Source organism: Nesoenas mayeri, assembly GCF_963082525.1.
Source record: "Nesoenas mayeri genome assembly, chromosome: 1".
Classification (NCBI taxonomy): domain Eukaryota; kingdom Metazoa; phylum Chordata; class Aves; order Columbiformes; family Columbidae; genus Nesoenas; species Nesoenas mayeri.
Window position 1 is genome coordinate 85,029,858 of NC_137541.1, and position 23,451 is coordinate 85,053,308.

Below are 23,451 nucleotides of genomic sequence, written 5' to 3' on the forward strand. Positions count from 1 at the left end.
CATCTGGAATATTGTGTCCAGTTCTGGGCCCCTCAGTTCAAGAAGGAAAGGGAACTGCTGGAGAGCGTCCAGCGTAGGGCAACCAAGATGATTAAGGGAATGGAGCACCTCCCTTATGAGGAAAGGCTGAGGGAGCTGGGTCTCTTTAGTTTGGAGAAGAGGAGACTGAGGGGTGACCTTATTAATGTTTATAAATATATAAAGGGTGAGTGCCACGAGGATGGCAGGCTCTTCTCGGTGGCAAACAATAATAGGACAAGGGGTAATGGGATCAAGCTGGACCACAAGAGGTTCCACTTCAATTGGAGAAAAAAATTCTTCTCAGTAAGGGTGATAGAGCACTGGAACAGGCTGCCTAGGGGGGTTGTGGAGTCTCCTTCTCTGAAGACATTCAAGACCCACCTGGACATGGTCCTGTGCGACCTCACCTAGGAATTCCTGCTCCAGCAGGGGGATTGGACTAGATGATCTTTTGAGGTCCCTTCCAATCCCAAACATACTGTGATACTGTGATACTGTCCAGGGGGGTTTGTGACAAAAACAGTGTCTAATGAAGTTTGTGACACACACACAGTCCAAATGGGTTTGAAACACACACACTCTCTAGGGGGTTTGTGACACACACGCTGTCAAACGGGGTTTGTGATACACACACTCTCCAATGGGGTTTGTGACACACACTGTGTACAGGGGGGTTTGTGACACACACGATGTCCAATAGGGTTTGAGAAACACTCCCTGTCCAAAGGGTTTTGTGACACAAAGCCTGTCCAGGGTCGTTTCTGGCACACACACTGTCCAGGGGTGTTTGTCATACACACACTGTCCAGTCAGGTTTGTGACACACACACTGTTCAATGGGGTTTGTGACACACACACAGTTTAATGGTGGTGGTGACACACACACTATCCAAAGGGGCTTGTTATCCACAGAAACTGTCGAAGGGGCTTTATAAAATACACACTGTCCATGGGAGTTTATGAAATACACACTGTCCATGGGGGTTTATGACACACAAACTGCCTACTGGTGTTTGTGACACACACGCTGTCCAATGGGGTTTGTGACACACACACTGTCCAATGGGGGTTTGTGACACACACACTGCCCAGGGGGGTTTCTGACACACACACTGTTCAATGAGATTTGTTACACACACGCAGTCCAATGAGCTTTGTGACACACACACAGTCCAAAGGTGTTTGTGACACACACACTATCCAAATGGGTTTGTGACACACACGTTGTCTAATGGGGTTTGTGACAGACACACTGTCCAGGGGGGTTTGTGACACATACGCTTTCCAATGGGGTTTATGACACACAAACTGTCCTATGAGGTTTGTGACAAACACACTGTCCAGTGAGGTTTGTGACACACACACTGTCCAGGGGGTTTGTGACACACACACTGTCCAATGTGGTTTATGACACACACATACTGTCCAAAGGAGTCCGTGACACACACACAGTCCAATGGGGTTTTTAAGACACACGCTGTCCGGGGGGTTTGTGAAACACACGCTGTCCAGGAGGGTTTGTGACACACACGCTGTCGTCTCCGGTTTGTGATACACACGTTGTCCAATCGGGTTTGAGAGAACCACACGGTCCATGGCGGTTTGTGACACACACAGTGTCCAATAAGGTTTGTGACACACATGCTCTCCAGTGGGGTTTGTGACACACACTGTCCATGGGGATTTGAGACACAGATGCTGTCCATTGGGGTTTGTGACACACACGCTGTGGAATGGGGTTTGTGACACACACGCTGTCCAATGGAGTTTGCGACACACAGGCAGTCCAAGGGGTTTTGAGACACACATACTGTAGCCGGGAGTATGTGACACACACACTGTCCTGGAGGGTTTGTGACACACACGCTATCCAATGGGGTTTGTGAAAGACACGCTGTCCAATGGGGTTTGTGACACACATGCTGTTCAGTGTAGTCAGTGACACACACGCTGTCTAATCGGTTTTATGAGACAGAGGCTGTTCAATAGGGTTTGTGACACACATACTGTCCAGCGCAATTTGTGACACACACGTTCAAACAAGTTTTTTGACAGAGACGCTGTCCAATGGGGTTTGTGACATACAATCTATCCAGGGGCGTCTGTGACACAAAGGCTGTCCAGGGGTGTCCAGGAGGCTTTGTGACACACTCACAGTCCAATTGTGTTTGTGAAACACACACTGTCCAGTGAGGTTTATGACACACTTGTTGTCTAACGTGGTTTGTGACAAACACACTGTCCAATGGGTTTTGTGACACACACGCTGTCCAGTGGGGTTTGTGACACACATGCTGTCCAACGTGGTTTGTGACACACACGCTGTCCAGTGGGGTCTGTGACACACACACTGTCCAATGCGGTTTCTTACACACACTTTCCAACGGGGTTTTTGACAGACACGCTGTCCAATGGGATTTGTGACACACACACACAGAGTCCAAAGGGGTTTGTGACAGAGACACTGTCCAATGGTGTTTGTGAAACACAGACTGTCCAATGGGGTTTGTGACACACACACAGTCCAATGGGGTTTGAGACAGAGACACTGTCAAATGGTGTTCGTGACACACACGCTGTTCAATGGGGTTTGAGACACACACACTTTCCAGGAGGGTCTCTGACACACGCACTGTCCAATGGTGTTTGTGACACACACACTGTCCAATGGGGCTTGTGACACACACACAGTTGAATGAGATTTGAGACAGACACACTGTCTAATGGTGTTTGTCACACACAAACAGTCCAATGGGGTTTGAGACACACACACTACCTAGGGGAGTTTGTGACACACTCGCTGTCCAATGGGGTTTGAGAGAGAGACACTGTCGGGGGGGGGGTGTGACAGACACACAGTCCAATGGGGTTTGAGACAGAGACACTGTCTAATGGGGATTGTAACACACAGACAGTCCAATGGGGTTTGAGACATAGACACTGTCCAATGGTGTTTGTGAAACACACACTGTCCAATGGGGTTTGTGACACACACGTTGTCTACGTGGTTTGTAACAAGCACACTGTCCAATGGTTTTTGTGAGAAACACATTACCCAGGGGCGTTAGTGACACACACACTGTCCAACGTGGTTTCTGACACACACTTTCCAACGGGGTTTTTGACAGACACGCTGTCCAATGGGGCTTGTGACACACACAGAGTCCAAATGGGTTTGTGACACACAGACTGTCCCATAGGGTTTGTGACACGTACAGAGTCCAAATGGGTTTGTGACACACAGACTGTCCCATAGGGTTTGTGACACACACGCTGTCCAGAGGTGGTTGTGACACACACGCTGTCCAATGGGGTTTGTGACACACATACTGTCCAATGAGTTTTGTTACACACACGCTGTCCAGGGGGGTTTGTGACACACACACTGTCCAATGCGGTTTGTGACACAGACGCTGTCCAATCAGGATTCTGACGCACACTCTTTCCAATTGGGTTTGTGAGACACACACAGTTCGGGGGGGTTGTGACTTACACACACAGTCCAATGGTGTTTGTGACTCACATGCACTTCAATGGGGTTTGAGACACACACACAGAGTCCAATGGGGTTTGAGACACACATACTGTCCAATGAGGTTTGTTACACATACCCTGTCCAGGGGGATTTGTGACACACACACTGTCTAGGGGGGTTTGTGATATACTCGCTGTCCAATGGGGTTTGAGACAGAGACACTGTCACGGGGGTTTGTGACACACACACAGTCTTATGGGGTTTGAGACAGAGACACAGTCCAATGGTGTTTCTGAATCACACACTGTCCAATGAGGTTTGTGACACACACGCTGTTCAATCGGGTTAGTGACACACACACAGTCCAACGGGGTCTCTTACTGACACGCTGTCCAATTGTGTTTGTGACACACACTCTATCGAATGGTGTTTGTGACACACACACTGAACAAAGGGGTTTGTGACACACACACTGTCTAAGGGGGTTGTGACACACGCTGTCGAACGGGGTTTGTGACACACACACTGTCCAATGGTGTTTGTGACACACACAGTGTCCAATGGGGTTTGAGACACACACACTGTCCAGGAGGGTTTCTGACATAGACACTGTCCAATGGTGTTTGTGAAACACACACTGTCCAATGGGGTTTGTGACACACACGTTGTCTACGTGGTTTGTAACAAGCACACTGTCCAATGGTTTTTGTGACACACACATTATCCAGGGGCGTTTGTGACACACACACTGTCCAACGCAGTTTCTGACACACACTTTCCAACGGGGTTTTTGACAGACACGCTGTCCAATGGGGCTTGTGACATACACAGAGTCCAAATGGGTTTGTGACACACAGACTGTCCCATAGGGTTTGTGACACGCACAGAGTCCAAATGGGTTTGTGACACACAGACTGTCCCGTAGGGTTTGTGACACACACGCTGTCCAGGGGTGGTTGTGACACACACGCTGTCCAATGGGGTTTATGACAAACACCCTGTCCAGGGGCGTTTCTGAAGCAGATGCTGTCCAATGGGTTTTTGTCACACAAACGGTCCATGGCAGTTTGTGACACACACAGTGTCCAAGGGGGTTTGTGACACACACACTGTCCAATGAGATTTGTATCAGACACGATGTCCAGAAGTGTTTGTGACACACACACTGTACAATGGAGTTTGAGACACACACATGGTCCAGGAGGAGTTCTGACATACACACTGTCCAATGGGGTTTGTGACACACACACACAGTCCAATAGGGTTTGAGACACACACACTGTCTAGGGGGGTTTGTGACACACTCGCTGTCCAATGGGGTTTGAGATAGAGACGCTGTCCAGGAGGGTTTGTGACACACACACAGTCCAATGGGGTTTGAGACAGAGACATTGTCAAATGGGGTTTGTGACACACATGCTGTTCAATGAGGGTCTGTGACACACACAGTCCAACGGGGTCTGTGACTGACACGCTGTCCAAAGGGGTTTGTGACACATACACTGTCCTATGGGTTTGTTAGACACACGTTCTCCAATAGGGTTTGTGGCACAGATGCTGTCCAATGGGGCTTGTGAAACACACACAGTTGAATGAGATTTGAGACAGACACACTGTCTAATGGTGTTTGTCACACACACACAATCCAATGGGGTTTGAGACACACACACTACCTAGGGGAGTTTGTGACACACTCGCTGTCCAATGGGGTTTGAGAGAGAGACACTGTCCGGGGAGGGTGTGACAAACACACAGCCCAAAGGGGTTTGAGACAGAGACACTGTCTAATGGGGATTGTAACACACAGACAGTCCAATGGGGTTTGAGACATAGACACTGTCCAATGGTGTTTGTGAAACACACACTGTCCAATGGGGTTTGTGACACACACGTTGTCTACGTGGTTTGTAACAAGCACACTGTCCAATGGTTTTTGTGAGACACACATTATCCAGGGGCGTTAGTGACACACACACTGTCCAACGCGGTTTCTGACACACACTTTGAACGGGGTTTTTGACAGACACGCTGTCCAATGGGGCTTGTGACACATACAGAGTCCAAATGGGTTTGTGACACACAGACTGTCCCATAGGGTTTGTGACACACACGCTGTCCAGGGGTGGTTGTGACACACACGCTGTCCAATGGGGTTTGTGATACACACCCTGTCCAGGGGCGTTTGTGAAGCAGATGCTGTCCAAAGTGTTTTTGTCACACAACCGGTCCATGGCAGTTTGTGACACACACAGTGTCCAAGGGGGTTTGTGACACACATACTGTCCAATGAGATTTGTGACAGACACGCTGTCCAGAAGTGTTTGTGACACACACACTGTACAATGGGGTTTGAGACACACACACGGTCCAGGAGGGGTTCTGACACACACACTGTCCAAAGGAGTTTCTAACACACATTGTCCAATGGGGTTTGTGACACACACACACTGTCCAATGGGGTTTGTGACACACATACTGTCCAATGAGGTTTGTTACACACACGCTGTCCAGGGGGGTTTGTGACACACACGCTGTCCAATGCGGTTTGTGACACAGACGCTGTCCAATCGGGATTCTGACGCACACTCTTTCCAATTGGGTTTGTGACACACACACAGTCCGGGGGGGTTGTGACATACACACACAGTCCAATGGTGTTTGTGACACACACACTGTCCAATGCGGTTTGTGACACACACTCCGTCTAGGGGATGTGTGGCATACACGCTGTCCAATGGGGTTTGCGACACACATGCAGCCCAAAGGGACTTTGTGACACGCACACAGTCCAATGGTGTTTGTGACTCACATGCACTTCAGTGGGGTTTGTGACACATACACACAGAGTTCAATGGGGTTTGAGACACACATACTGTCTAATGAGGTTTGTTACACACATCCTGTCCAGGGGGGTTTGTGACACACACACTGTCTAGAAGGGTTTGTGATATACTCGCTGTCCAATGGGGTTTGAGAAGAGACACTGTCACGGGGGTTTGTGACACACACACAGTCTTATGGGGTTTGAGACAGAGACACAGTCCAATGGTGTTTCTGAATCACACACTGTCCAATGAGGTTTGTGACACAGACGCTGTTCAATCGGTTTAGTGACACACACACAGTCCAAAGGAGTTTCTAACACACATTGTCCAATGGGGTTTGTGACACACACACACTGTCCAATGGCGGTTTGTGACACACACACTGTAAAATGGGGTTTGTTACACACCCACTGTCCAGTGGTGTTTGTTGACACACAGACTGTCCAGGGGGGTTGTGACACATGCTGTCTAACGGGGGTTTTGACACACACGCTGTCCAATGGTGTTTCTGAAACACACACTGTCCAAAAGGGTTTGTGACACACAAACAGTTAAATGGCGTTTGAGACACACAGTCTAATAGTTTTTGTCAGAAAGACACAGTCCATTGAGTTTGAGACACACACACTGTCTCGGGGGGTTTGCGACACACTCGCTGTCCAATGGGATTTGAGATAGAGACACTGTCCAGGGGAGGTCGTGACACACACATAGTCCATTTCGGTTTGAGACAGACACACTTTCAAATGGGGTTTTTGACACACACACTGTCCAATTGGTTTTGTGTCACACACGTTCTCTAAACTGGTTTATGACAACCTCACTTTCCAATGGCTTTTGTGACACAGACACTGTCCAGGGGAGTCTGAGGCACAAACACTATCCAATGGGGTTTGTGACACACATAGAGTCCAATGGTGTTAGTGACACACACACTGTCCAATGGTGTTTCTGACATACACGCTGTCCAGAGGGGTTTGTGACACACACGTTGTCCAATGGGATTTGTGACACACACTCTCCAATGAGGTTTGAGTCCCACACCCTGTCCAATGGGGTTTGAGACACACACGCAGTTCAAAGGGGTTTGTGACACACACACAGTCCAATGTTCTGTGTCACACACTCGCTCTCCACTCGGGTCTGTGACACACACGCTTTCCATTGTGGTTTGTGACACACACACAGTCCAACGGGGTTTGTGACACACACACATTCCAACGGGGTTTGTGACTGACATGCTGTCCAATGGGGAATGTGTCACACAGACGGTCCATGGCGGTTTGTGAGACACCCAGTGTCCAAGGGGTTTTGTGACACACAAAATGTTCAAGGGGAATTCTGACACGCACCCTGTCCATGGGGGTTTTTGACACACACTGAAATTTGACTGTGTATGTGTCACAAACCCAATTGGACAGCGTGTGTATCGCTAAGCGGCTAAGTGCTCGGCAAGTAAGCTACCACGAGGCATGTCGTACGGAGAAAATACCAACAGATCCTCGGTCCACACATTGTTTCTGATACATGCTTGAACGCAATACGTTCCTGCACGCTGTGGCGTGAGAAATGCAGGACTGGGCAACGTCGTGCAACACGCTGAACGTTGAAAACAAACGGCGCAGCTGTGCACTCACTCCAGCTTAAGAACGAATGGAGCCCGCACCAAGGCACACGCATGTGGACAGACAGTGGTTTGTAGACACAAACGCTTTCACGCACACGGTCGTCCAAGTACAGGGACATATCTGCAGGTACCCTCCAAAAGAATATTCTCGTGCAGCCACGTATGCGTGTTGCAGTACGCCAACCATCAACGGACGTGTTTACCCTCAAGCACGTCGGTACGCTTCGCTTACGTCTTTCTGCCCATAGATGGGAGTGGGCGCGCTTGTGGATGTGTGCATGTGTGTGGCCAGGCGTTTGCTTACGCATCAGTTTGTGAAAAGGTAGGTGCTTTTCTCTAGCTGCGTTCGCGTGCACGAGGTGGTGGGTGCACATACCTGGGAGCATGTGGAAAGATTTCTGCTTGGTTTTCAGTGGGGAATCGTGTGTGTTCCCGTGGACAAACAGAAGGCGTAGCAACTAGGTCCCGGCGCAGAAAACGCAAGTTTTCCCATGCGCTCTCTTTCTCTCCCTATAGCGAGTCGTGTATAGAAACCGCTAAGCCTGCGATCCGCAAGTAAGCTGCCACGAAGCATGCCGTACGGAGAGAATACCAACAGATCCTCGGTCCACACATTGTTTCTGATACAGGCTTGAACGCAAATACGTTCGTGCTGCTGTGGCATGAAAGACGTCCGTCAGAATATGTGATTGCGTGCACCGGTGAAATTGCTTGGTTAATCCGTTCAATCCTGGTGTGCGGGGTTTTGAGAACTGGCTCTGTGGAGTCGTCTGCGGAAATGCCGCTGTCGGAACACGCACACTCGGTTGTTTACCAAAATATAGGCAGACGCCTTTTACCACGTCGTTTAGCATGCAGAGGGGTACGTCTGTTCCGAAGAGACAACGGAAACGCGTGTGCACGCATAGAAGAAAAACCGGACCAGGTGCCTTTTTGTGTGAACATGAAACAGCCGTCTATACACTCGCAGACACGCGAACGTGCATCAATGCAGTCACACAGCCACCAGCTTTTGAGCACAGGCTCTGCTGGTTTTGGCACTCTTCAGGCACACTCCTGAAAGCCGCGCACGCTGCTGTTCAGACGCTAAATGGCGTCTTCGGAAACATTTCTCCGGTCGATCTACAGCTCTGATTTCTTCTCGTGTTACTGAGAAATGTCAGCGCAGGGAATCCGTCTCTGTCGAGCACACGTCAATCCCTCTTTGGTTTTCCCCTCTAGACTCTGCCTTGATGATTTCCCTGGTCTCTCTTCACTGGAGCAGTCATGGCTGTGCTGTGTTACACACAGGCACAGCCAAAGCACATCAAGTGTCGAGAGGCACACTCCGCTGAACTCAACACTAGCACAGATGCACATGTGCGATGAAATCAGCTCACATGCTTGTGGAGAGAAAGACATGGACCCACACGCGTGCAGAGCGACGGATAGATACAGCAGGCGCTAACGAGCACAGACTGACTTACACGCAGACTGTCCCCACACCAACAGGGACCGCTCTGCAAGTATCCTAGACGTTGATTATCGAATCAACCACACTGACCTGTGCCAAACTCCCAGACACTTACACGCAAGACACAATCTCTCTGACAAGCACACAAGTGTTTGCTCTCAGCTATAGATCAGGGACAATCCTGCGCAGTGCGCCCTGTTGCTCTTTCGCTTTAAGGCATGGTGTGTTTCGTTTCTCTTCTGGTGTCTCAATCTGACCCACAGTGGCAGCAGAGAATAATTTTATTTGACTGTGCGAATGTAAGTTTGTTTCACAATAATAGGGGTCAGTATTGTTTCAGTCTCTTTCTGTGGGGTAGCCTGTCCTTTTGGTAGTTCTAAAATACGGTTTGTGTTTCTCAGAAGAATGCCAAATAAAGTAGCTCCTTTGAGGATTCCTGGTTTAGCTTCATAGCTTTTAGCGAGCATGTTCATCAGCAGAAACATTGTGCTGCTTCAGGCAGTGCATTTGTTTTGGGAAGATGTGATGCCCCACTATCAGTGATTTCTTAAAATCACCTTTGATAATATTGATGTACCAAGGTACTGTTACTGATATATTTTCATTTCTTTCCACTTCCTCATCTCTGTCCTGCCTTATCTATGGTGTGGTATGGATTTGCTCAGGTTTCGGGGAGGCTTGGATGTCACTAGATGTCAAACGGGCACTGAGTCAGTGTATACAAATTTCCGAGGCAAGGAGATCATGTTTCATATGTCTACAAAGCTGCCCTTCACAGAGGGAGATTCCCAGCAGGTATTGGAAGGGGAACTAAGGAATTCAGTTGTGTGGCTAAGAGGGGAGGGGCATTCAATGTGGGGCTAGTTAGAGGGGCGAATGCCTAATTGCATAACAATGGGAATTATAGCTGGAGTAATGGTAAAATTAATTGATGAGGGGTTTGGTTCAACAGATGGACTGAAGATGTTAAATAGACTGGTATTTAAGGGCCCATTGTACTGTTCTACTCTTTTTCACCTGCCTTCTCACTTTATTATTTTTCTGTCTCTAGCTTCAGCGGAAGCGTCACATTGGGAATGACATTGTAGCCATCATCTTCCAGGATGAAAGCACACCTTTTGTCCCTGATATGATTGCTTCTAATTTCCTACACGCTTATGTGGTAGTTCAGCTCACTCATGACACAACTGGGGACACTTTCTACAAGGTGAACAGAGCCAATAGATTCCTCTGTACTGATTTGCTGATATTGATCCTTGAAGTGGAAACCTGTTCTTGGGCTTTTGGAAGAGGTGCGGATTCAGCCAGCTGTCATCCTAACAGCTCTGCTTGCACTTTTAGCAAACTTGATCAATATGGAATATTAATGGTATTTATTTCTTTGGATCAATTTTCAGTGAAAGGCAATAATTAGATCTATTACCAGTAGACCTAGAAATCCAGTAGCTGCCACCATCTCTCCTTGCCCTTCACACACTCTCTGTTCTCTGACCAGGAGTCTCCAGTCTGCTATGCTGTTCTCTATTCTATAGGTTCACATAGGTCCTCCCTATTTAGTGTGGCTGCTGCTATTTAGCAATCTCTGTTCATGTTTGTTGAGTATTCAGATTTCATAAATACATTTTTATCTGGATGGGGCTAGGAGGTGAGGCTGACAAAGACCAAGATTCTGGAATGCAAGTGTTTTACTGCAGGACTGCTTAGTGCCTCTACCTAGCAAACAGAAAATGAAAGAGTAATTCAATCAATTTATTAAGAATCTACACATGGAACTAGAATATACTTGTATGTTTTTCAAAGGGGCTGATGAATTTCTGAAGCTTAAAGCTTGGGAATTGAAGCAGGACAAATTCAGATTTTTTGTTGTTGTTGTTGTTTACATCAAAGAGCACAAGGAAAAATTTATGCCATTTTGGGGGATGTATTGCTTGCATCATATAAGTCAGGTAAAACTCATTCACCTAACTGAAAGCTATGTCTGCATTGCTCATGCTGCAGAGCACAGCGCTGAGAGGTTGCCCTGCTGGAGACTGCAGCTCAGATGCAGCTGGTTGGCCTAATCTATGGAATTCAAACCAGCTACATCTGCTTCAGGGGATCCCAGAACAGGATTCCCATCTGTCAGGGAAGTGCTACCTGTTTGGGCCCTCCAGTTGAAAGAAGCTCTACTAGAAAACCAATTCCCTGTCTGCAGCTTTTGCACACAGCTCTTTCACTGTAACATGACTCTGTATGGATGCCTATGTAACTTTATGCTCAACTTTCAGTCATGCTGAGAGAGAAGAAAATATACAGAAGCTCAGGTTCTGTGATGTTTCTATTGTAGAAACATTTTAATCAAAGTGCTATGTCTCGTATTATGTAGAAATGTTGATTTGGTCCTTATGCCTTGGAAATCTACAAGAACACCGAGAATATAAAAATTTGGACAGGATACCCATCTCTTTTCCCACCAACAAGTGTGCTGGGAGTGGAGTAACCACCTTCTATTGTTCCTTGTGCTATGGGGAGCCTGGTATATATGATAGCTTCATATTGATCAGGGACATAGCACAAGGAACATTGATAGCTTCATGTTGATGAGGGGCATAGGGTCCTAGTTCTTGTCTTGCTTTCTGTTTTATAGGGCACAGAAATTTACTGGATTTCATTTAATGACATGAGAAAGAGCTGGGGAAGGTTACCGTTTGTCTTGTCTCTTCCTACTATTGTTTTCATCTTTCCCTGTCTGCAATGCCATTGTTTTGGTTACTGTAATAGGGTTGCCTGTATCATTTAATGAAATAGTCCCAGTCAGGACCCTAGAGCCAATGCAGGATTTTCTGTAAAGGCTTTTCAAAAGGGCGTTTAACTCATTCTGCCTTGAGAGTATTCTAGTACTTAAGAGACTGAAGGAAAATTTTTTTCCATCCATTTTCCCATTTACTTAAGCTTTAGTGCCTTGTGGTTAAATTGGAATATTAATGGCATTTATTTATTTGAATCAATTTTTGCAATGAGAAAATTAAAATCATAGAATGTCCTGAGTTGGAAGGGATCCACAGGGATCATCGAGTCCATCTCCTCCTGTTCCTGCATATGACAACCCCACAGTTCACATTGTATGCCTGATGGCACTGTCTAGTCTTTTCTTGAATATTGACAGGCTGTGACACCTCCCTCGGGAGCCTGTTCCAATGCTCCACTACCCTCTGGGTGAAGAACCTTTTCCTCATGTCCAACCTGAACCTCCTCTGGCACATCTTCCTGCTATTCCCTTGGGTTCTGTCATTGGTCACCAGAGAGAAGAGATCAGTGCCTGCCCCTCCTTCTCCCCTTGTGAGGAAGCTGTAGAGCCTCCCCTCTGTTCTGTCCCAACAGATGGGATGAGGGATGAGTTAACTCTGAATGCGACACACGCCCTGACTCAACAGATGAGACCAGGTGTGAGTTAACTGTCGGTTAATTCTGTGCGGTTATGTGAAGTGAATGACAGACAATCACTCCAGGGGTCCAATTCAGTTATGAGTTTTACTAAAAGTATGTGTTGGAATACTAGTTACAGCAAATAGTGGCTTTGCAAAAATAGTTTATGATATCACAGAACTTATCAATACATTAACAGCAAGAGTCCTACTACGAGCCATGTATTGGCAACCATTAGTAGCTATAATATGGGACTTAGAAGAATCCAACAGCAGAGCTTAAGATAATGTTACTCTTATATGTTCAAAAGGAAGAGAGAGAGAAAAAGAGTGGTACAGAGGGAAGGAAAACTAAGGTGTAAGAGAGAGAGAAAGAGAGTAATATATCACCATTCACAGAAGGAGAGACAAAGAAATGGGGGTATAGAAAAAAGGAGAGACGGAAAGAGCAGAGAGAAAGGAAGAAAAAAACAGATGAGGGATCCAGTCACTCTTAGGGCTCCACAGCATGGATGATGAGATGTGTGTATGCCCTCCGGTGTCCCGCAGCGAGGATGCTGGGGTTTGTAGTTTAGGAGGGCAGCATCCTCCGATGTCTAGTCTAGTTCCCGTGGTGAGGCTGGTGGGCTGAGGGTCCTCAGGGTGGTGGATTCCCTATCAGTGCTGTTTTAAGCGAGCTTTTTTTATAGCCCTCCGAGTAGAGAAGAGTCTGCGGGGGAAAGGGGTGACTGCGAAAGATCGACAAGTCTCGACAAATCCGGGGCCATGTTGAAGGGTCTGAGCTTTTCCCCTTTGTTTGCCAAGCTGTGCATATCAGAAGATGGAGCTATGTACCCTCCAGCTCATCCCCCACCTCCAGTATTGGCCAGCTGGCCTGGGCTGTGGCTTGTTAGCTTGTTGTTGATATGTAAATCGCAGTTCACCCTATACTGAATGTGTCATCTCCTGTGGCTGGATGAACTAGTTTCGCTACAATGTTTTCAGCCATGATCCTTATCAATACACAACACCCTCCTCCAGGCTGAACAAACCAAGTGACTTTAGCTGCTCCTCATATGGCTTCCCCTCCAAACCCTTCACCAACTTTGTAGCCCTCTTCTGGACACTCTCCAGTATCTTTTTTTATACCGTGGTGCCCAGAACTGCACACAGTGCTCCAAGTGAGGCCACACCAGTGCAGAGGAGAGCGGGACAATCACTTCCCTGGTCCAGCTGGCAATGCTGTGCTTGATGCAACCCAGGACATGGTTGGCCCTCTTGGCAGCCAGGACACACTGGTGGCTCATGTTCAACTTGCTGTTGACCAGAACCCTCAGATGCCTCTCCACGGAACTGCTCTCCAGTATCTTGTTCCCCAGTCTGTATGTACAGCCAGGGCTGCGGTGCCCCAGGTGCAATATCTGGCACTTGCCCTTGTTGAATTTCATGCAGTTGGTGATTGCCCATTTCTCCAATTTGCTCAGATCACTCTGCAGGGCCTCTCTGCATCTGAGAGTGTCAACAGCTCCTCCCAGTTTAGTGTCATTGGCTAACTTAGTATTCCCTCAAGTCCTGTGTCCAAGTCATTTATGAAGACATTGAACAGCACTGGCCCTAAGATGGATCCCTGAGGAACCCCACTAGTGACTGGTCACCACCTGACATAACCCCACTTACTAGAACCCTCTGAGCCCAGCCCATCAGCCAATTACTCACCCACAAGTGTTTTTCCAGCTGTATGCTGGACATCTTGTCCAGGAGGATGCTGTGAGAGACAGTATCAAAGGCTTTACTGAAATCCAAAAAGATCACATCGACAGGCTTCCCTTGGTAAACTAGGTGGGTAACCTTGTCGTAGCAAGAAATTAAGTTTGTTAAGCAGGACTGTGTTGTCATTCAGATGTTTTTCAGTAACTTCTAGAATAATCTTCTCCATAATTTTGCGAGGCACAGATATGATGCTGACATGCCTGACAAAATGCAAGGCAGGATTTTAACTGGTAGATATCTATTGGGAGGGTGTGAGAGGCCTTGTAATTAAGGGTGCTGGCCTATGATGTGAGAAATCTGAACTACCACATCAAACTTGGCGAAAAAAAGCCTGTGAAATATTCTTAATTGCTGTGTGTATCTGGTAAGATAGCTGTGTATAATTACAAGTAAATGGTGTGAAGAGCCAACTGACTATATAAAAACTTCATTACAGTTACTTTTTTGGCATTGATATGTCGGGCAGGAGCACGGTTAAAAAAAAAAAAAAGACAAAAAACCACATGGATATCCTTATCTCTTGCTGAGAAAGTGCTTTTGTATGTGTACCATATGTGTCTCAGAGAGGTGGTGTCACTGAGATACTCTCCTCACTGTGCAGTGTAGTTCCACTGAAAATTCTCTGTCAAAAAAAGAAAAAAAAAAAGATCACTATAATCACATTGACAGAGGTTCTTCTAGTGGAGGTAAATCTTGCCGGCTGAATAGAAGCTGCTTTTTTTTTTTTCCAAATATACTGCTTGTTATTAAAGATTTCTAAAAACCAATTCACTTTATTGGTTTTGTTGCTTTTACTGTGTGCACATCTAGCTGACTGAATTTCTGGAAGATAAATCAGCACATTTATTCACTGAGTTCAGAAAGAGCTGGATGCATGGGATAACATATTTGAGTTCTTTTCGATATGTGAATTATTCAGGAGGGATCAGATATACCATAGTAGTCTGAAGGCTTTGATAGTCTCACTTGTATTATGATACTTATTTTTTCCCCCTTATATTTTTTCAGGTTTCAGTCACAGCCCGAGATGACGTCCCCTTCTTTGGACCCCCTCTGCCAAATCCAGCCATATTTAGAAAGGTTTGTTTCTCTTGTCCACTGTTAGATGGCAGGGTAATATGGTAATATGGTCCCCTTCTTTGGACCCCCTCTGCCAAATCCAGCCATATTTAGAAAGGTTTGTTTCTCTTGTCCACTGTTAGATGGCAGGGTAATATGGTACATACCCTGGAGTTCTGAGTCAGTGTTGTCAGTCTGGCTACATGACTTTGGAGGTCTAAAGAGCAGAAAGGCAGAGCTTTTCTCATGTGATATTTTTATTATTGTTTTCATTTCTAGTCTAGTCTTCATCCTGTTTTGCAGAGTGCAGAGTTTCGTGAATTCCTTTTGGCCAAGCTCATCAATGCTGAGTACAGCTGCTATCGAGCTGATAAATTTGCTAAATTAGAGGTGGGTCTATTACCTTGTTGTTTGCATTAAAAATTATAAAATTATATTACTGCCAGATTAAGAAAATACAGTATAACTTTTTACTTCTTATTTTGTGTTGCTTAAAAAAGGAAGATGAAATGTTATGATACTTGGCTATGTGATACTTCCTTTGTATTTCACAGCAGGTGTGATAGAATATGAACAGGTACCTCCTAATGTAAAGATCTAATCCTCAAGTAAGAGTGGGAATATGATGCATGCATTTTGCTGGAGGAAATTCTGTTTTAGCTGAAACTCAGTATTGTGCTGCAGGATGTGTACTGATCTCACTGATTTTGGTTCAAGGTACTAAAATTCTGTTCCACACTCTGCTGCTTACCTGATTTAGAAAAAAATGCCCTCAATTCATGCCTCTTTTTCATCACCTGTAAAAAAAGTACCGGTGTCCTTTATGACTTGCTTTAGAAAGAGTTTAAAATGGCTAGGTACTATTGTAATATGTTCCATAAAATCTAAACCACTAAAACCACATCTAAAACCACTTCATACTGTTTAAAATAATCTTCATGATGTTTGGTTTTGTTTTTGTTTTTTTAAGACAGACGTGAGACATTGCAAAAACAGGAAAAATAATCCCTCCGCCCCCAATAATAGTTGTGTTTTCATTCCTAATGTTGACGCAGGAAAGAACTCGGAGTGCCCTCTTGGAGAGCCTTTTTGAGGAGCTGCAGCTTCGCAGCCGCAGTATGATGGGGTTGCCCATAGGGGAGGATGACAAGATAGAGAATGGCAGTGGGAGCTTCCTTGAGAATTTCAAGGTGAGCCATAGTGGATTGATTCCTTTACCCAGTTGCTCATGATTTTCTCAAGCTCATTGTGTGTCCCTCCAAGGAATATTCACTCTGCTGGTCAGCTGTGCTTAGGGTGAGACAGAAGAAGTCTTTCAATCCAGCAGCCTTTCTCTAGAGCATCTTCAACTGTCCTTTGCCATATGTCTCAAGAAAAATTTTTCCCCTTCCTGTGCGCCTTTCTACAGAGCTACAGTGTGGCTTAGGGTGGAATTCCTTATTGTCCCTAAGAAATGAAATTCTTTATGCTTCATGCTGTCGTCTAATGTTAGACGAGGTGTCACTCCATGACTTACAGAAAAAGGAATGAGTGTTTGCAAGAGGAATAGTAATACCTAGTAGCAAGCAGCTTTCAGTTCCTACAGCATATCTCTTTCACTTAATTTTCCTCATAACTGAAATATTTGCAAGAGCCACTGCAAGAGCGTTTCTAATGTATCTGTGAGTGTACCATCTAGAGAAACTGTGATGCTTTACTTACTCTCTAAAAGCCAGAGATAATTTACTTTCTTTTGTTCAGTGTAGATTACACTTTGTTCTTTTTCTTTTTCTTTTTTTTTTTTTTTTAATCAGGTGGCAGAACTTATTTTAAAAGTGATCAAGATGATACGAGATAGGAAAGTTTTTGTACAAACAGGAAAACTGAGTTTTGAACTGAGAATCTTATATCATTTTCCTATCTACTTTTCCTCTCCCACTTCTGTGGAAGTGCCTCACCACTTCTTTTGTGTAAGTTAGCTGTCTGGACAGAGAAATACATTATTTCTTCAGATGACCATGGTGGGCTAGTTAGAGTTGTTAAGGGCTGTCAAACTAATCCATTTACATATAGTTATATGCGTAGCTTTGGTCAGAACTGGGATGCTTTGATGAGGTGTGTTTTTACATACAATCAGTCTATCCTGCCTTTGCTGCTAAACAGGAATTTCCTACCCATCTGGGTCTTACACTAATTATCCCAAAATGTCCTTTTCTGACTTATAGCAGATGCTGTGATTTGCATGTCATGTAGACATATGACCTTTGCAGAAGGCTGGAAAAGGCTGAGTAAACTCAAAAATAGCTTTTTCAGATGCTGCAGACTTTAGTATGGCTCCTTTCCCTTTGGAACCAACACCCAAGTTCATGCAAGACTGAACCTTACAGTCTTGAACAGGAGTTTGATTTTCTGTTTTGTAGCCTGTACTGGGTAAGAATTCTTCAGATTATGCTGTCTTATCCAATCTGCTGGGATACTGGTAGGGAATCTCTATTTTTTGCAACAGGAAAAGGGAAGTGAAAGTAGAGAATAAACTTGAGGAAGAGATCTCCACTGGCAGTGAGCTCCATGAATTGGCTAGGACCAAAAATGGGTAATATCTAAGATGCTGTCTTCTAGGAATTAGGATTTCTGTGGTTTTGGTGCTGGTTTATCACACCTTTCCATCCAAACTGTGGTACTTTTCCTACTGCTCTACTGTGTGCAGGTCTATATGTGTATCTGTGTTTGTTTGTTTCCCTGCTTCCCCACTGTTCAGCGGGTGATTAGAGGCCGCAGCCAGAGCCTGGATACCATGGGGATATCCATGAGAAAGCAGCAGCCAGCCACCCTGCCCAGCCGCCCAGCTACACCTGGCCTTGCCCTCAGCCAGAGTGTCACCGAGGGCCCTAAGGCCATTGCTGCGGTAAGGTATTTGAGTGGGCTGTAAGAAGAAACCTGGCATACCTTTGTGAGCCATCCATACATTCTTAGTTCTCTTTCCCTATTAGTTTGTCCTTTTGTCTTTCTGTGAATGTCTTTCTGTTGTACAATCCCATCTCACAAGTGGTGACAGCACGTGTTGCAATCTGTTTTGTCTGTGCCTATCTCTAGCCTCAGTTCATGTGTAAACTAGAGCTGAGATTGATGCAGACTGGGAGGAGAAAGCCAAACATGATTCTGCATCAGATATCTATCCTGGATTAGATCCTGTATGTTGCCATACCTTAAAAAAATGCATGTACTGTGGTTTGACTAGAATGGTGCTGTATTCTCATATGGCAAGAGCTGAGAATATAAAGACACTAGATCTGTTCCATTTTCTTCAATTTCACCAATCAGATTCTTTTCTGTAATATAAACAGGTGTGCAATGCTTATTCAAGGTGCGTTTTTGCTGTAAACATAATTTGTATGTTGGGAACAAATAGCAGAGTTAATAAAGTTTGGGGTGAGAAAGAGTGAATATTTCTAGTCACTATCAAAGGCTTTCTTATTTGATAAGGATACCAAACGTATGTGATCAGTGTGAGCATAACAAATCCATGACAAATGTTACCAGAAAAGGATCCATGTTTCTGATACTGGAATTATGGTCACTTTGGCCAAAGTGCATCTAGCTGATTATGGTCTTTGCACTAGTGATGTCAGTATACAGGCAAACTACAAAAACACATCTCTGAGTAAGCCAAGAAGGTTCCTTTCAGTATGGAAATTTATTGGTGACAGTTTCCTCAGTTGTATGCATTCCTTATGTCAGCACAACTAATTCACAGCGTAGTAATGATGAGTTTGCTGCCTCCTTCTCTCCTTTAACTTCTATTTTTCTCTGCCTTCCTGATTCTGCCTCTCCTTCTCTCATCACATGGGGATACCTCCCTTCCTGAGCCTCTTTCTCTGTATAGTGGCTGTGTATCTTGTTCTGACTTTGTTTCTGTATCTTTCAGTCTCTTTCTTGTACCACCTTTGTAAGCCCTAGATTATGTTTCTCACTGACAGAAAGTACTCCTTGCACCAGTGGAGCTGAGCTGTTCTATTGTATTGCAAAGCAAAGGAGAGGATCTGGATCCACATTGCAAACTCTCTTCCATGCTTTCAGTTCTCCACAGTGTTTCCCGTCATGTTTCCCGCTCTCTTTTCTGTCACACTTTCCTTTTTTCTAGTCTTTTGCCTTGCCTGGTAGGAGCCCCTCACGTACTCGAGCTAGCTGGTTCCATGGGCGACGGAGTAGTGCCATTGGCATTGAGAACATACGGGAGGAAAAGAGGTATGAGCCGTGGGAAGATGAGACAAAGACAGAAAAAAAAAAAAAAACATAGAAGGAGATGAGAAAGGGGAGATAGAAAGGCATGTATAAGGACAGAAAGGTAATTGACAGGAATGAGTATGGAAATGGAAATGGTTGGAATGGGAAGAAAAGCCTCATTATGAGTTAATGGAGAAATGGACAATTGACAGAAACAAACAAAACAAAAAGGGCTCTTTGTAAAGGAGAATAATCAATATGAGTGGAAGAAGGGAGGAAATGGGTGGAGGAACATAGTAATGTCACTCTTAAATATTGTGCAATATGTTCCAGGACTCCTGGTTCTCCTGTTCTGTATTCATCACTTTCAGATAACAATCAGATTAAAGGCTTCTATTTGACAAGGGAGAATTGGGTGCTTGGTTGTTTGTTTGGTTTTGTGTCAAAAAGTTCAAATAGACAAAACTTCTGATACCTTGAAAAAAAAGGATTTTTTAAAAAAAGCTTTAAGTCAAAACAAATTAGATGGTGTGAGAAATACTTAAAGGGTAACATACAGGTTCAAGGAGTGATTTGGCATATTTGACAGAATTTTAACCATTCAAAAGTTGTCTGTTGGTCACAAGAGATTTAGTTAAATCAAATTTGTCTCAGTTCCTGCTGAGGCTCCTTTTCAAGATTATACAGAGTTTCAGAAGTCACATGAGTGCTCTGCATCTAATATACATTTTTTCCAGGTGCAAGAATTCCAGGGGACAGCTTACAGACTCAGCGTAAAAGGGGGAAAAAAGCTATCTTTAATGTGGAAAATAGTGATTTCACAACAGGAAGAATTACTACATTTTCCCTTCTAGGTATTCCCTTGGACCTTTCTTTAATGAGATGCCTAGGACCTAATCTGAATAAAAATAGTATAGAATACAGTATAGAACCTTCTTTGAGAAAAATTAAATCTGAGACAACTTCCATGTAACAGTCTAAGCCAACACAGTAGCCATAGCTCCTCACTACTTTGAATAGTTTTGTACCTTATGCAGCTGCACCTGCCAACCCATTACATTGTGTACAACATTATTCACTATCCCCTTAAAAGATCTGTAAAAGTTTTCTACAATAAGGAAAATCCCTAGATTTCTTTTCTTTCTGTTTTGTTTTTGTTTGGTTGGTTTTTGTTTTGGTTTGGTTTTTCCCCTGGCCTTTGCTAGGAGGGAATTGGTAAGTTATTTGGTTTATTTAGCTTTCCTTTTGTTTATTTGTAATCGTATTATAGATATGAGGAACAGTGAGCCTTATCTTGTGTTCTGTGAAAAACTATTTGGTTGATTCTTGAAGGTGCAGTTTAACCAGCAACTGGTCTGTTCTAATGGTTCAATGCCACTGAAAAGCAGTCCCACTAACTCTTTCAACTACCCAATCCTGTCCTATTCCTTGTGATGGCTCAGATGTTCAGTGAACTCTTCATGGAACTGATTCAGCCCATTAATCTAACAGGAAAAGTATCAACTTTCACTGGATTGTCTGCCAGGTTCTGCCATGAACTGGTTCATGCATGAGTCTGATGGGTACCTGGGCTGATGGGAAGTACACTCAGCAAGAATGGAGGAGACTGGAGCAGTCTCTCTGGCAGAAGAGAGATTAACACACTGTGTGTGACTTCACCCTGAAGCTGTAGTTTAATGGTATGCAGGCTCTGACAGCAGAGCTGACCCAGGAGGAACTTTGTGAGCTCCATCACTGAAGCCACAAAACTCACCCAAAAAAACCCTGAGTTTTCCAATCCTTAATTAAACATGCCCCACTTTTCAGTTACTTACACAGACAGCTTGCTTCAGAAGTATCTTGACAAGTACTAGTAGCAACAAAACTATTGTAACCCTCCTGAAACAGAAATTTGCTGGATCCTTTTTCTTTGTGCAATAAATACATTAACTCTCTAATCAATCCTAAAACTTTCTAAGACCAATGAAATGGGGAGGGTAGAAGAAAAAGAGGAAGAATTAAAAGAGAGTACAGAAATTAATTTTAACTTTTATATCAATTCAAAAGGAGCTTAAAGCTGGCCATTTCTAATATATTGCCCTCAACAGGTCACATGTGAGGAACCTACTCTTCTCAACACAACTGTACTTTCATGTGTATATGAAAGATCCAGCTTTGTAATTGTGGCTGGTAAGAAAGTGTTAGAATAGATAGTAGTTAACTCTGACCATGGGGTACAGCTGGTTTCTATTTTTTCCCAACAGAGGCACTGCAGAGAGGATACGGAAGGTGCTGGACAGTCCAGGAACTTTCTTTGACCTGAAGTCTGATGGTTCCTCCAGTCCCAGCTCTCCAGAATTCCCCAGGAGGATAAGCAAGTGAGTTGAAAATAATTTTAGTATTTGAAATACACTCAGTGTGTCTGGTATTGACTTAAGCATGGTGCATGTCTTGCTCTCTTGGAGGATTTACTAAGATTGCCCACACCAGGCATTGCAGTATCTTAAAAGTTGTATGTCTGGCCATGGAACAGTAATTCAAGCATGCAAGTAAGTAAGTCAGCTTTCTTAAACAGCCAGTGAATAAAGATTGAACCATTTAAAGGTGATTTGGCTGTATCTTTACTGTAATGTTAGTTTGCATCCAACAGGATACACAAAGCCCTAGCAGTTCAGTTGTCCATGCTTACTCATGTATTTTTTTCCTCTGTAGTTTGCTCTGGGTTGATTTTGGAGCTTCATGGAGAAGCTTGGACAAGGGTTTGTTGGAATGTTGAGTTGTGTTCAAGTTCTGCCCCTTCAAGCAGGATTCACGCTGCTGCTCCAAACCAGTCTGAACTACTAGTCTGTTTTCAGTCCCCCCAAAGTGTTACAGTGGGGTCTCATGTGTTGCACCTAAGTTTCATCGCTAAAGTACGCCATACCATACCTAGTGTACTTCTGCAAAATACTTCACGTGGTAGTCTGCAAAATAGTTCTTCAGTTTCTGGTGGACAAAAACTATATAAAAATGTACTTTCCTGGTAGTGCATCTTTGCTGTTGCTAAGCTGCATTATGCTGGGATGTGATCCTATCTAGGATACTTCAGGACTTAATGGAAACTATACATTTACATTTACAAGATTCCAGAGCAGCCTGTCTCTAAATCCAGGACTGCAGCTGACTTTCTGGAACAGCTTGCCACACCTGATTTTTCTCATGAGAACTTGGATGAGACCTGTGGCAAAAAGGGCACTGAGTACTTTGTAGTAAGGCATGTCCCTTTCTCAGGACTGGGGCTGCTCTAGGAAACTTTCGGGAAATGCTCTAGAGCCAGGCCTCTGTGTTGCTCCAGGTGCCAAGTCTGATAAGGAAGGGCCTTCCTTCCAGGTAGATCCAAAGCTCCATAAGAATTGCAGGCTGGTGACTATCTGCAGTAGTTCAGCTGTGCGACTACCCAAAATGTTGTCACAGCCAAGGTGCAGAGTTCTGGTAAATATGTTTTTGTGATACTAGTTTTTGGTTTAGGTGGGTGTCCAAAATTTTGGTGGAGGATGAGAGCACAGCTAGGAGATATAGACCATTTAAGATGCTAGCTCTGGCAGCAAACGATAAGAGAGAATGCAGGACATGGAATCACTGATTGGTCAGCAACTCCTTCCAGCCTTACCACATTA

The 23,451-nt window shown here is 44.7% G+C and overlaps 1 protein-coding gene across 1 annotated transcript in view; it reads left to right on the top strand.

Annotated features, from left to right (window-relative positions):
* Window positions 1-10,052: 10,052 nt before the first annotated feature.
* Window positions 10,053-23,451, top strand: part of LOC308041899 (rap1 GTPase-activating protein 1-like) — a gene marked incomplete at both ends in the record, with an annotated part of 107,012 nt that continues 93,613 nt past the window's right edge. The window contains 8 exons of the mRNA XM_080346877.1: window positions 10,053-10,196; window positions 10,453-10,608; window positions 15,563-15,634; window positions 15,917-16,003; window positions 16,669-16,803; window positions 18,351-18,497; window positions 19,734-19,837; window positions 22,060-22,173. Coding sequence (XP_080203003.1) covers window positions 10,053-10,196; window positions 10,453-10,608; window positions 15,563-15,634; window positions 15,917-16,003; window positions 16,669-16,803; window positions 18,351-18,497; window positions 19,734-19,837; window positions 22,060-22,173 — 959 coding nt within the window. The remainder of the gene's footprint in view (window positions 10,197-10,452; window positions 10,609-15,562; window positions 15,635-15,916; window positions 16,004-16,668; window positions 16,804-18,350; window positions 18,498-19,733; window positions 19,838-22,059; window positions 22,174-23,451) is intronic.